The sequence below is a fragment of the Pseudophryne corroboree genome, chromosome 3 (assembly GCF_028390025.1).
Source record: "Pseudophryne corroboree isolate aPseCor3 chromosome 3, aPseCor3.hap2, whole genome shotgun sequence".
Lineage (NCBI taxonomy): Eukaryota > Metazoa > Chordata > Amphibia > Anura > Myobatrachidae > Pseudophryne > Pseudophryne corroboree.
In genome coordinates this window covers 467,722,293-467,735,245 of record NC_086446.1, presented here as the reverse complement: position 1 = coordinate 467,735,245, position 12,953 = coordinate 467,722,293, and the positions used below count along the sequence as shown (strand labels likewise).

Sequence of the window (12,953 nt, the reverse complement as noted above, 5' to 3'; positions counted from 1 at the left end):
GTCTCTGTGTACCCTTGCGCAAGACCATCTTTTGTCTTGTTTGATCAGTTTTATTATAAAACGCTTTTTATCATTAAAATACTCTTCTTTTTAATAAATATTAATGTTTGCCCAGTCCAGAGAAGAAAAAGCAGTGGTAAGAATTCTGTATCATTTATATAGTCTGATCTTTAGTACTGAAAATAAATTGTATTAGCACAGACGTCTTTCAGACCTTGGACTGTCCCTGGAAATTAGAGTGTGTTGGTAATTCTGAATACAAATGTTTAACAACAAGTAATTAACAGCGATAAATCCTGATCAATGATTCGTACAAAGTAATTTGCAGCTATTCTTGTAGAGCATTCTGGTCAATAAGGCCTAATGGACCCATTGCATTAAAAATCATGATCTGAATCTTCCTCCAGTAACAAGGTTCAAGCCTCTTCACCTGTGGGGTTTATTGCTACCTGTAATCCCAAAAAATATTTTTTTATTAACATATATACAGTCAGATTAGGGCGAACTGCTCATCATTCACCGGTTACAACGAAGCTCGGCACTCAAGGTTAAGGAAAACTATGCACAGATATATAATACATAAGCCGAATATTCCATCATTTGGATTCAAATATACTGAAATGCATCTGATTCCAGTCATGGTATACTTATCGAGAGGAGGCAATCAATTTGCCGGCTGTCGGGATCCCAGAGGTCAGGATACCGACGCCGGAATCCCGACAGATAGAATGCCGGCACACGGGCTATTCCCACTCGTGTGGCCACGACATCCATAGAGTGGGAATAGATCCTGTGGCGAGCCATCGAGCATGCAGCATGGCGAGCGCAGCGAGCCCGCAAGGGGACTCGTAGCACTCGCCCCGCAGCCGGCATTCTGGCGGGCGGAATGGCGCTTTTGGGATAGTAACAGCCGGCATCCCATCTGCCCAGGAATGCATATGTATTCCTTATTGAGAATTGGGTACTTTATTTTCGCCACCCATTTGGGTATTATTATATTTTTTGTTGATTGCAGCTCTAGGCCAGTATCCATTTATCAGCTTTTGATAATTGATGTTCTTATTGCCTTAATAAGCCGCAATATATATAAAAACTATGGGGTCTATTCCTGAATCGTGAAATGTGTGGAGAAGTGAGCCAGTGGAGAAGTTGCCCATGGCAACCAATCAGCATTGACATAACCTTTATAATTTGTATACTATAAAATTTTACAGAGCAGCTGATTGGTTGCCATGGGCAACTTCTCCACTGTCTCACTTCTCCACTATTTTCACTGCTTCATGTATAGACCCTTAAGTGTTACTGCTCTGAGGAGTAAATAGTAAGGAAGCCTTTCCGTGCTTTGTACAGTATAGTGTAGCCACTCTTTTATGTGTACACAGATGGCACATTCTACTTTTTTCAAATTATAGACTTTTACATTTTGGAGAGATTTCTTCTTAACTGTTAACAGTAATATAAAATATGTAATCACAGATAATAATAATGATGATAAAAAAGCTTGGGGCTTCCCCTAAAGAGAGAGAGCGAGAGATTTATTTGCAATGATAAAATATGTAATAGAGGAGGAGATGTACTAAGCAGTGATAAAAGTGTAGAAGTGAGCCAGTGGAGACGTAACATTTATAATTTGCATACTATAAAACTATACAAAGCAGCTGATTGGTTGCCATGGGCCACTTCTTCACTGGCTCACTTCTACACTTTTATCACTGCTTAGTACATGTCCCCCAGATTGTCTAATGCAGAGGTTCCCAAACGCGATCCTCAAGGAGCACTAATAGTCCAGGTTTTAAGTATTTCCATGCTTGGCCACAGGTGACCTAATTAGTACCTCAGTCAATATGATTTAACTATCTATGCTGAGCCAAGGATATACGTATAACCTGGACAGTTAGTACTCTTTGAGGCTATAGTTTGGGAACCAGCGGTGGAAGGGGCTGCTAGGGTTCGGTCCTGTATGTTCTTGTCACTAAGAAAGTTGTCATGCACTAGTGCAGCTCTGGAAATAAAGCACACGTGCTGAGTAAGTTGGGTTGTCAGAGTAGTCCATGTTCTAGAATAATAGTCCAGGTAAGCATGTATGGAGTATGGTATTTGCCCTAGCTGTTACTATACATACAGTGGGCATCTGGACTAAGTAGCCATGAAACGGGTCTGGTATCTAATACCAGCGGTCAGGAGACCGATGCTGGAATCCCGGCGGCAAGCGCAGCCAGTAAATTAACGGCATCCCCATGAAACGTGTATTTCATGTCTATAGGGTTAAAGGGTTTGCCTAACAAGTCCTATGTGACACACATGCATATGACACGCATCCCATGTCATACTACTATGTCTGTATCCTTCCCCTGTTGCTGGCCAGCACCTTTCTGCATTATTAGCTGTAAGCTGATGAGGTGAATAAATGGCATAGGAGGTATCTGTATTACATATCTGATTCTGTTTGGTCTGCAGGAGGTTTGCAGCTCAACAGATGATGGAATTGGTGCCATGTCTCTGGGACGGCTTCTTCGTCGTGCTTCCTCCAAGGCTTCCGACCTCCTGACCCTAGGCTCTGGGGGAGGAACATCCTCCATATTGGATGGAGAGATCATCTTCTCGAAAAACAATGTATGTGTGCACCCCCCAGAGCTGCTGCAGAATGTTGCGTCCCATCATCCAGGTGAGCACAGCTGAGTAAGTTGTCTGTAGTTTGGTAAGGTCACAGTATATATTGCACATGGACACACCAGTATATCAGGCAAGTCCGCTGTACATTACTGTCTTTGTTATGTGGAGCATGTAAGCTGTGAATAGTCATTTTCACTCTGTACTGTAGTCTGCAGCAGCCTTCTACATGTGACTTGCTGTTGCATAATTCTAATCATGTAGACATATAAGGATCCATGGCAAATCATAGCTGTTTGTTTTATATTTTTTATTAAAATATATCACTACCCCTATATATTTAGCTTAATGTTCTTTTAAGACCGTAAACCCTTAATGCGCAAGGTATTATGGTACACACAGTCTAGTTCTATGGCACAGTAATGTGTTGGGACTCTCTGCCTGAAGCCATTGATGCTTTGTAAGAGGAGTCATCAGTTCATAGAGCGTGATACAAACTAGAGAAGAGACTTGAGTAGGGCTTTGTCCTTTAAGAATGATCCTCGTTTTCCTTATTACCACCTGCAAAGTACATTTCTTCTTATTTAGAGCATGGAATTAATTTCTCGCCATCTGCTCTGATTCCCTGGCCTTTAGAAGCTAATATTTATTGAAGAGGAGTGTTTGCTTTGCAAACTAAGAAAGTTCAGTAAATGTGTTATAATGGGAATAGTGTTGCTTAAAGCTTCATCTAGATAACATATCTGCATGTGACGTGTTCAGCTGCTCCTACTCATGGACAAAATGCCACAGGAAATCGTTTTCAGAATGTTGGCAATGAAGTAAATGTGCGCAATTCTTAGAATAACATTAAGTACAGCTGCAGGATAGAGATGAATCCTGATTTTACTGTGACCTCTAGTTGGTGCCTGTAGTCTAGTGTGTACAAGTGTAAGTGCACGTGTTGGTGAATGACCTGGAGTTGTGTACATGGTGGCCGACTAAAATAGTATCAATGTCTTTTGTTCAGGATACTTGTGTGTGTACATGGAGAAAGACGAGTCTTTGGGAACAACCCTTATCTTGGCTTGGGTCCCTAACTCTCGTATCCAGCGACAAGATGAGGAGGCTCTGCGTTATATCACCCCCGAGAGTTCCCCTGTGAGAAAAGCCCAACGCAAAAGAAACAGACACTCTGCAAGTACTGTACCTTCCACATGTCTGAAATCATCTGGGCTTAGGAAGGAGTCCTACGGGGATAACACCAGGCAGACAGAAGCCAACTCTCTGGTAGAGCAGAATCCCTTTGGTGACTCTGCAGAGGGGGCAGGGGACATTGTAGAACAGGTGGAGGACGAGCGGTCTCTGGACATATCTTCTGATGAAGTGAGCAAAGACAGCACTCTGGACTCTGATTCTGATGCCTTCTCCTCCCCTTTCTGCATGTCGCCTATAAGTGAAGCCCTTGGAGAAAGCAGTAGTTCTGTGTTTTCGGAGAATGAGATCAGGTGAGTAACCTGAACATAGACATTACAATTAGCCATTCTATGGAAAACACAATGCGCATTATGAATACCATGAATTCAATGCTTAACATAATTAAGCCATGTAGACATTGTTTTGTGGACTTTCTATTAATTGGTCTTCTGTAAACTGTAAATATATTAAAGGACAAACACATTACCATGTCAAAACTCATCAGACATTAACAACACATGTATATTTACTAATTAAAATCTATAGAAAAAAAGCTTAGCTATTGCAGTTGTGCCAACTTTACCCCCACTCTTACCATAACTGCCCTGTTTTGTAGTGGACCTTTCAGATCTCTTTCCTCCAACTTGTCCTGTACTTGGGGACCTCATTTACATTATTTAGGTTTAGAGCACCGAAAGCCAGAGAGCAGCTCACAGTATTGTGTGATGAGCAGCACTCCATGTAACTACAGCTCTGTTTAATTAAAGGAATACAAACTACAAAGATAAAGGGCCCAAATCTTATAACTGGCAAGTTGCCGCAAGTTCAGAGATTTTGGTTATTTAAGCTGGGTACACATTACATGATGTGTTCCCAGCGACATCGCATACGCACTTGCCGATGCAGGCAGCCATTTTGCATTCTGAAGCATGGCCCTTGCTAGCGATGTCTGCCGTCGGCACTGTATGTAGGACCCACAGAGGATATCACTGACGACCCGCGGGAGCGCAAAATACCAAGTAGCTGTAGTGTTTAAAGATAAACCTAAGTATTAAACTAAAAAAAAAAAAAAAGTAACATTTTATTAAATTACTTAAAATTACCTCTTCATGGTGTTTTAAAGGAGTTATCATCAGTTACTTTTCTATGTGGCTCTGTAGTTGCTTCAGTCACTGACTGTTTTATGTATTACAGTTATGCTGTTACATCGGCCTCTTTTTACAGTTATTTTAGGTTTCTTGACTGTCCATACTACAAGCAAGGCTGTAATAAGATTAACAATACACAGAGGTGTAGCTAGGCACCATGGTGCCCGGAGCAAGGGTATGTTTTGGCACCTGTTCTAAATTGAGGGCGTAGCCAACATAGGATGGCATGTTACATTTGAAAAGAAACAATATTTAACAATCCTAAATTGGTGACAGGGCAGGTTCTAGACCTTGTGGCGCTCAGGGCGAAAGTTTCCTTTGGGTTCCCCCATGTTTAAAATAGGGTTAGTGCATGCCAAAGGCCTGCAACAACAATATAGGGGCATGGCAGGACAGACGGTGTAATAGTTAGCATTACTACCTCACAGCACTGAGGTCATGGGTTCCATTCCCACCATGACCCTAACTGTCCGGAGTTTGTATATATACTCCCCGTGCTTGTGTGGGTTTCCTCCAGGTACTCTGGTTTCCCCCCACATTCCAAAAATATACTGGTAGGTTAATTGGCTTCCAACAAAAAGTAACCCTGTTGCGTGTGTGTAGTAAGGAATATAGATTGTAAGCCCCCATGGGGCAGGGACTGATGTGAATGGCAAAATATTCTCTGTAAAGCGCTGCGGAATATGTGTGCGCTATATAAATAACTGCTGATATAAATAAATAATGGCTTCATCGGGCAAGTCCATGGTCACAGTATAGTACCAATTCACATTACACCGCACAGTAGTGTCCGCTATTAACATTAGACCACACAGTAGTGCCCCTTATACATGTTATGGCACACAGTAGAGCCCCTTATACACGTTGCACTATGGTTGAGCCCCTTATACACATATCACCATGGTATAGCCGCTAGTAGCTATATTTAACTATTTACTTCTTTAATTCAAATAAATTAAAAACACTATATATGCCCCAACTGATTTGATCTCACAACCCCCCAATTCCTCAATGAAAATAAAGCCCCAAATGTGACCCCCCCCCCCCACACACATCTGATAACCCCCCCCCCCCCCCCCAATCTCTGAATTAAAATAATGCCCCAAAACTGACCCCTCCAGATCTGATAGTCTTCCAATGCCTCAACGAAAACAATGCTCCAAATGTGACCTCCCCACAGACCTGATACCCCTCACCCTAAACTCTCAATGAAAATATTGCACCAAAATCCCCCTCCGATTTAATAATCCCCCAATGCCTCAATGAAAATAATACCCTAGAACTGCCATCCCAGACCTGATCGTTCCACTATGCTTCAATGAAAATAAGGTCCCAGAATTGCCTAAGTGGCAGAGAGTGCTGCTCCGCAGCAGCCTGAGGGCAGAAAGAGCTGCTGCAATAGCCTGAGAGACAGAGTGCTGCAGCTTCTGCAGAGAGAAGTGCTGCAGCAGCCGGGGCAAAGAGAGGTACTGCAGCAGACAGGGCAGAAAAAGATGCTGTAGCAGAAGCTGGTGTAGGAAGAGGTGCTACAGCATCAAGAGAAGTGAAGCAGCAACTGGGGCAGAGAGGGGTGCTACAGCAGCAGGGGCAACGAGAGGTGCTACAGCATCAGGGACAGAGAGAGGTGTTGCAGCATCAATGTAGAGAGAAGTGCTGTAGCAGCAGGGGCATAGAGAGGTTCTGCAGGAGCTTGGTCTGAAAAAGGTGCTGCAGCAGCTAGGACAGAGAGAGCTGCTGCAGCATCTGAAGTAGAGACATGTGCTGCAGCTTCCAGGAAAGAGAGAGGAGCTGCAGCAGCGAGGTCAGAGAGTGGTGCTGCAGGACAGAAGTAATCCTGCTGCACAGCTATAAGCAGATAGTGAGACCTATAAAGAGGGCAGCAGAGCTCCGGAATGTGCCCTGTTCCTTACCTAGTCTTTGAGTCCGAGTCAGTGTGCGCCCCTCTGCTTCTCCTCCTCCTGCTCTGCGGCTGCCAGTACAGTGGCCCATGCGAAAGGAGGGTGGTGGGCAGCAGCGCACCCTCTAACTTTTTTGGTACCCGGAGATAGCGCACCATCGGAGTCACCCTCTCTACACCCCTGACAATACACTTATCATATATTCCGTCACCATGGGGCTAGGGGTTTTATTTTAGATGTTTTGACAGTAGCGTCTTTGTCACTTTTATCAGTTTTAAAAACTTTCTGATACACGGAGCCTGGGGATACCTGGCATCGGGCACAACAGCTAGCGACGTGGCAAATAACGAGTTCATGATTACCGAGGGTACTAAAATTACAATGAATCGAATGAAAAGATGTGATGGCAGAAGTTTGCTGTGCTGTCTCCAGCCTTGTGCTAGTGACCATTCCCCTTTACCTTGCCTTGGCAGCTGAAGTCCGTGTACTGCATGGCATCTATCCAGCAGGGTTGTTTGTGGTATATTTTTTCTACATAGTGTCGACATGTAGGTTGTCAACATGCTCACAATGTCGACATTGACCAGATCGACATTCATCATGCCAACACAGATGAAATATTGACAAAATATCCCTGGTGGTCTAGCGGTGACGTACCTGGTACAGTTATTTGATGTCAACCGGGTCCAGAGGTCAGATGATGATGGCTTTTGACGGATCCAGTGGTGAGTATTCCTAACCCTCCCCCTAATGCCAAATCCTAACCTCCCCACCCGCATCCTAACCCTCCACTGCCAGTTCATGCAAAATGTCCACATACTGCACATGCCATCATGTTTAATGTCAACATTTTAATAATGTTGACATTATTAAATATGGCATTTTGACTACATCTCTCTACCAGGCTCACTCTTGGTTTCAGCTTGTGAGCGTGTACCAATATCTTTGTGATACAGATTGAGTCTGCCATATTTGAAAATCTGATATCAGAAATTTTCTGAAATCCAAAATGTTTTTGAGCGTGACTGAGATAGTGACTCCTTTGCTTTCTGATGGTGCTGTGTACAAAATGATTTAAAAAATATTGTATAACATTACCTTCAGCATGTGTGTGAGGGTTTCTGAAACATGCATTATGCTGTGCAAATATTGCAAAATACAGAACAATCCAAATACTTTTGTTCTCACGCATTTTAGAAATGGGAGACTCAACCTGTATATATAAGATGACATGCAGTGATTAACACCTCTCTGTATAGTCTTGCGTTTGCCACAAGAGGGAGCCTCACTCACTATCAATTTATCATTTGAGTCGTAGTCTAACAACACTGCACGCTACATAGTGTTTTGTGTAAGAGCTGCTTTACAGCTATGAACCTAAATAAGAAATACATCTGCCAAAATTGTATTTCCTCTTACATGTTCTATACGAATAGATGAAGTTATAGGTAATCTACAAACGCTACGGCCCCTGCGTCTCTCTTCACTTATGTGTTGAGTCAGCACAGTTTAGGAGGTCACATATTTTTCAATTAAAAACCGGTACAGCTATGTGAACTGAAGATTGTATAGACCAGCAGAGAATACACTTGTTTTTGAGTGCCAAATAGGATAAAACACATATATAAACATACTTCCAGTTTTTATTATAATTTAGTATAATAATTTAGTATTATAATTTAGTAACTACCGCAGTCTGAATTACGAGAATATAATCCTCATGAATTATTTATTTTTACAAAAAAAGGGATATCTGATGTGATCTGAATGCTTCCTTGATGTTCAAGGTCAAATCTTCAAGAATACAGGTGCATCGATCTGTACTTTCTGACTGCGCCACTGATATATCTGTTGGGCAAGACTTTCATTTATCATTGTACAGGTTTTTTTTATTAAATCTGGTACACAGGAAGAATATGACGCCTCATCGTTTCATTGCACCAGTTATCAGGGACCTACATCACCTCAACTGTCCTTATATCATCTCCGACCTGATTGCACAATTGTACTTTGCTGCCCTTTGTTGGCTAACCTCTTCCTATTTTCTCTAACGTCCTAAGTGGATGCTGGGGACTCCGTCAGGACCATGGGGATAGCGGCTCCGCAGGAGACAGGGCACAAAAATAAAGCTTTAGGATCAGGTGGTGTGTACTGGCTCCTCCCCCTATGACCCTCCTCCAAGCCTCAGTTAGGTTTTTGTGCCCGTCCGAGCAGGGTGCAATCTAGGTGGCTCTCCTAAAGAGCTGCTTAGAAAAAGTTTTTTAGGTTTTTTATTTTCAGTGAGTCCTGCTGGCAACAGGCTCACTGCATCGAGGGACTTAGGGGAGAGAATTTCAACTCACCTGCGTGCAGGATGGATTGGCTTCTTAGGCTACTGGACACCATTAGCTCCAGAGGGAGTCGGAACATAGGTCTCACCCTGGGGTTCGTCCCGGAGCCGCGCCGCCGACCCCCCTTACAGATGCTGAAGATTGAAGGTCCGAAAACAGGCGGCAGAAGGCTCTTCAGTCTTCATGAAGGTAGCGCACAGCACTGCAGCTGTGCGCCATTGTTGTCACACACTTCACACCAAGCGGTCACGGAGGGTGCAGGGCGCTGCTGGGGGCGCCCTGGGCAGCAATATTCTAATACCTTATGGCAAAAGAATACATCACATATAGCCATTGAGGCTATATGTATGTATTTAACCCATGCCAGTTATCTAAAACTACGGGAGGAAAGCCCGCTGAAATAGGGGGCGGGGCTTATTCTCCTCAGCACACAGCGCCATTTTCCTGCTCAGCTCCGCTGTGAGGAAGGCTCCCAGGACTCTCCCCTGCACTGCACTACAGAAACAGGGTAAAACAGAGAGGGGGGGCATTTTTTGGCGATATATTGGATATATTTAAGCTGCTATAAGGAACAACACTTATATAAGGTTGTTCCCATATATATTATAGCGCTTGGGTGTGTGCTGGCAAACTCTCCCTCTGTCTCCCCAAAGGGCTAGTGGGGTCCTGTCTTCGATAAGAGCATTCCCTGTGTGTCTGCTGTGTGTCGGTACGTGTGTGTCGACATGTATGAGGACGATGTTGGTGTGGAGGCAGAGCAATTGCCGATAATGGTGATGTCACCCTCCAGGGAGTCGACACCGGAATGGATGGCTTTGTTTATGGAATTACGTGATAATGTCAGCACATTACAAAAATCAGTTGACGACATGAGACGGCCGGCAAACCAGTTAGTACCTGCCCAGGCGTCTCAGACACCGTCAGGGGCTGTAAAGCGCCCTTTACCTCAGTCGGTCGACATAGACCCAGACACAGACACTGAATCTAGTGTAGACGGTGATGAAACAAACGTATTTTCAAGTAGGGCCACACGTTATATGATCACGGCAATGAAGGAGGCTTTGCATATCTCTGATACTGCAAGTACCACAAAAAGGGGTATTATGTGGGGGGTGAAAAAACTACCTGTAGTTTTTCCTGAATCAGAGGAATTAAATGATGTATGTGATGAAGCGTGGGTTAACCCAGATAGAAAAATGCTAATTTCAAAAAAGTTATTAGCATTATACCCTTTCCCGCCAGAGGTTAGGGCGCGCTGGGAAACAACCCCTAGGGTGGATAAGGCGCTCACACGCTTATCAAAACAAGTGGCGTTACCGTCTCCTGATACGGCCGCCCTCAGGGATCCAGCGGATAGGAGACTGGAAACTACCCTAAAAAGTATATACACACATACTGGTGTTATACTGCGACCAGCCATCGCCTCAGCCTGGATGTGCAGTGCTGGGGTCGTCTGGTTGGATTCCCTGACTGAAAATATTGATACCCTGGATAGGGACAGTATTTTATTGACTATAGAGCAATTAAAGGATGCTTTCCTTTATATGCGAGATGCGCAGAGAGATATTTGCACTCTGGCATCGAGAGTAAATGCGATGTCCATATCTGCCAGAAGGAGTTTATGGACGCGACAGTGGTCAGGTGATGCGGATTCCAAACGACATATGGAAGTATTGCCGTATAAAGGGGAGGAATTATTTGGCGTCGGTCTATCGGATCTGGTGGCCACGGCAACTGCCGGAAAATCCACCTTTTTACCTCAGACCCCCTCCCAACAGAAAAAGACACCGTCTTTTCAGCCGCAGTCCTTTCGGTCCTATAAGAACAAGCGGACAAAAGGACAGTCATATCTGCCTCGGGGCAGAGGAAGGGGTAAGAGAGGGCAGCAAGCAGCCCCTGCCCAGGAACAGAAGCCCTCCCAGGGTTCTGCAAAACCCTCAGCATGACGCTGGGGCCTTACAAGCGGACTCAGGAGCGGTGGGGGGTCGACTCAAGAATTTCAGCGCACAGTGGGCTTGCTCACAGGTGGACCCCTGGATTCTGCAGGTAGTATCTCAGGGTTACAGGTTGGAATTCGTGAAGTCTCCCCCTCGCCGGTTCCTAAAGTCTGCTTTGCCAACGTCTCCCTCAGACAGGGCGACGGTATTGGAAGCCATTCACAAGCTGTTTTCTCAGCAGGTGATAGTCAAGGTACCCCTCCTACAACAGGGAAAGGGGTATTACTCCACGCTATTTGTGGTACCGAAGCCGGACGGCTCGGTAAGACCTATTCTAAATCTGAAATCTTTGAACCTGTACATACAAAAATTCAAGTTCAAGATGGAGTCACTCAGAGCAGTGATAGCGAATCTGGAAGAAGGGGACTTTATGGTGTCCCTGGACATAAAGGATGCTTACCTGCATGTCCCAATTTGCCCTTCACATCAAGGGTACCTCAGGTTCGTGGTGCAAAACTGTCATTATCAGTTTCAGACGCTGCCGTTTGGATTGTCCACGGCACCTCGGGTCTTTACCAAGGTAATGGCCGAAATGATGATTCTTCTGCGAAGAAGAGGCGTATTAATTATCCCTTACTTGGACGATCTCCTGATAAGGGCAAGGTCCAGAGAACAGCTGGAGGACGGAGTAGCACTAACCCAACTAGTGCTGCAACAACACGGGTGGATTCTGAATTTTCCAAAATCTCAGTTGACCCCGACGACACGTCTGCTGTTCCTGGGAATGATTCTGGACACGGTTCAGAAAAAGGTGTTTCTTCCGGAGGAGAAAGCCAGGGAGTTATCCGAACTTGTCAGGAACCTCCTAAAACCAGGGACAGTGTCTGTGCATCAATGCACAAGAGTCCTGGGAAAGATGGTGGCTTCTTACGAAGCGATTCCATTCGGCAGATTCCACGCACGAACTTTTCAGTGGGATCTGCTGGACAAATGGTCCGGATCGCATCTGCAGATGCATCAGCGGATAACCTTATCGCCACGGACAAGGGTGTCTCTTCTGTGGTGGTTGCAGAGTGCTCATCTGTTAGAGGGCCGCAGATTCGGCATACAGGACTGGGTCCTGGTGACCACGGATGCCAGTCTGAGAGGCTGGGGAGCGGTCACACAGGGAAGAAACTTCCAGGGAGTATGGTCAAGCCTGGAGATGTCTCTTCACATAAATATACTGGAGCTAAGAGCGATTTACAATGCTCTAAGTCTGGCAAAACCCCTGCTTCAGGGTCAGCCGGTGTTGATCCAGTCGGACAACATCACGGCAGTCGCCCACGTAAACAGACAGGGCGGCACAAGAAGCAGGACAGCAATGGCAGAAGCTGCAAGGATTCTTCGCTGGGCGGAAGATCATGTGATAGCACTGTCAGCAGTATTCATTCCGGGAGTGGACAACTGGGAAGCAGACTTCCTCAGCAGACACGATCTACACCCGGGAGAGTGGGGACTTCATCCAGAAGTCTTCCACATGATTGTGAACCGTTGGGAAAAACCAATGGTGGATATGATGGCGTCCCGCCTCAACAAAAAACTGGACAGGTATTGCGCCAGGTCAAGAGACCCTCAGGCAATAGCTGTGGACGCTCTGGTAACACCGTGGGTGTTCCAGTCAGTGTATGTGTTCCCTCCTCTGCCTCTCATACCAAAAGTACTGAGAATTATACGGCAAAAGGGAGTAAGAACGATACTAGTGGCTCCGGATTGGCCAAGAAGAACTTGGTACCCGGAACTTCAAGAGATGCTCACGGAGGATCCGTGGCCTCTACCTCTAAGACGGGACCTGCTTCAGCAGGGACCGTGTCT

General features: G+C 45.1%; 1 protein-coding gene across 4 annotated transcripts in view; it reads left to right on the top strand.

Annotated features, from left to right (window-relative positions):
- The window catches only part of TBC1D16 (TBC1 domain family member 16), a 173,291-nt gene that overhangs the window by 55,703 nt on the left and 104,635 nt on the right, over positions 1 to 12,953 (top strand). For all 4 annotated transcript variants that reach the window (XM_063960750.1, XM_063960748.1, XM_063960747.1 and 1 more), the window contains 2 exons: positions 2,458 to 2,665; positions 3,620 to 4,097. In XM_063960750.1, coding sequence (XP_063816820.1) covers positions 2,494 to 2,665; positions 3,620 to 4,097 — 650 coding nt within the window. In that variant the 5' untranslated portion in view covers positions 2,458 to 2,493. The remainder of the gene's footprint in view (positions 1 to 2,457; positions 2,666 to 3,619; positions 4,098 to 12,953) is intronic.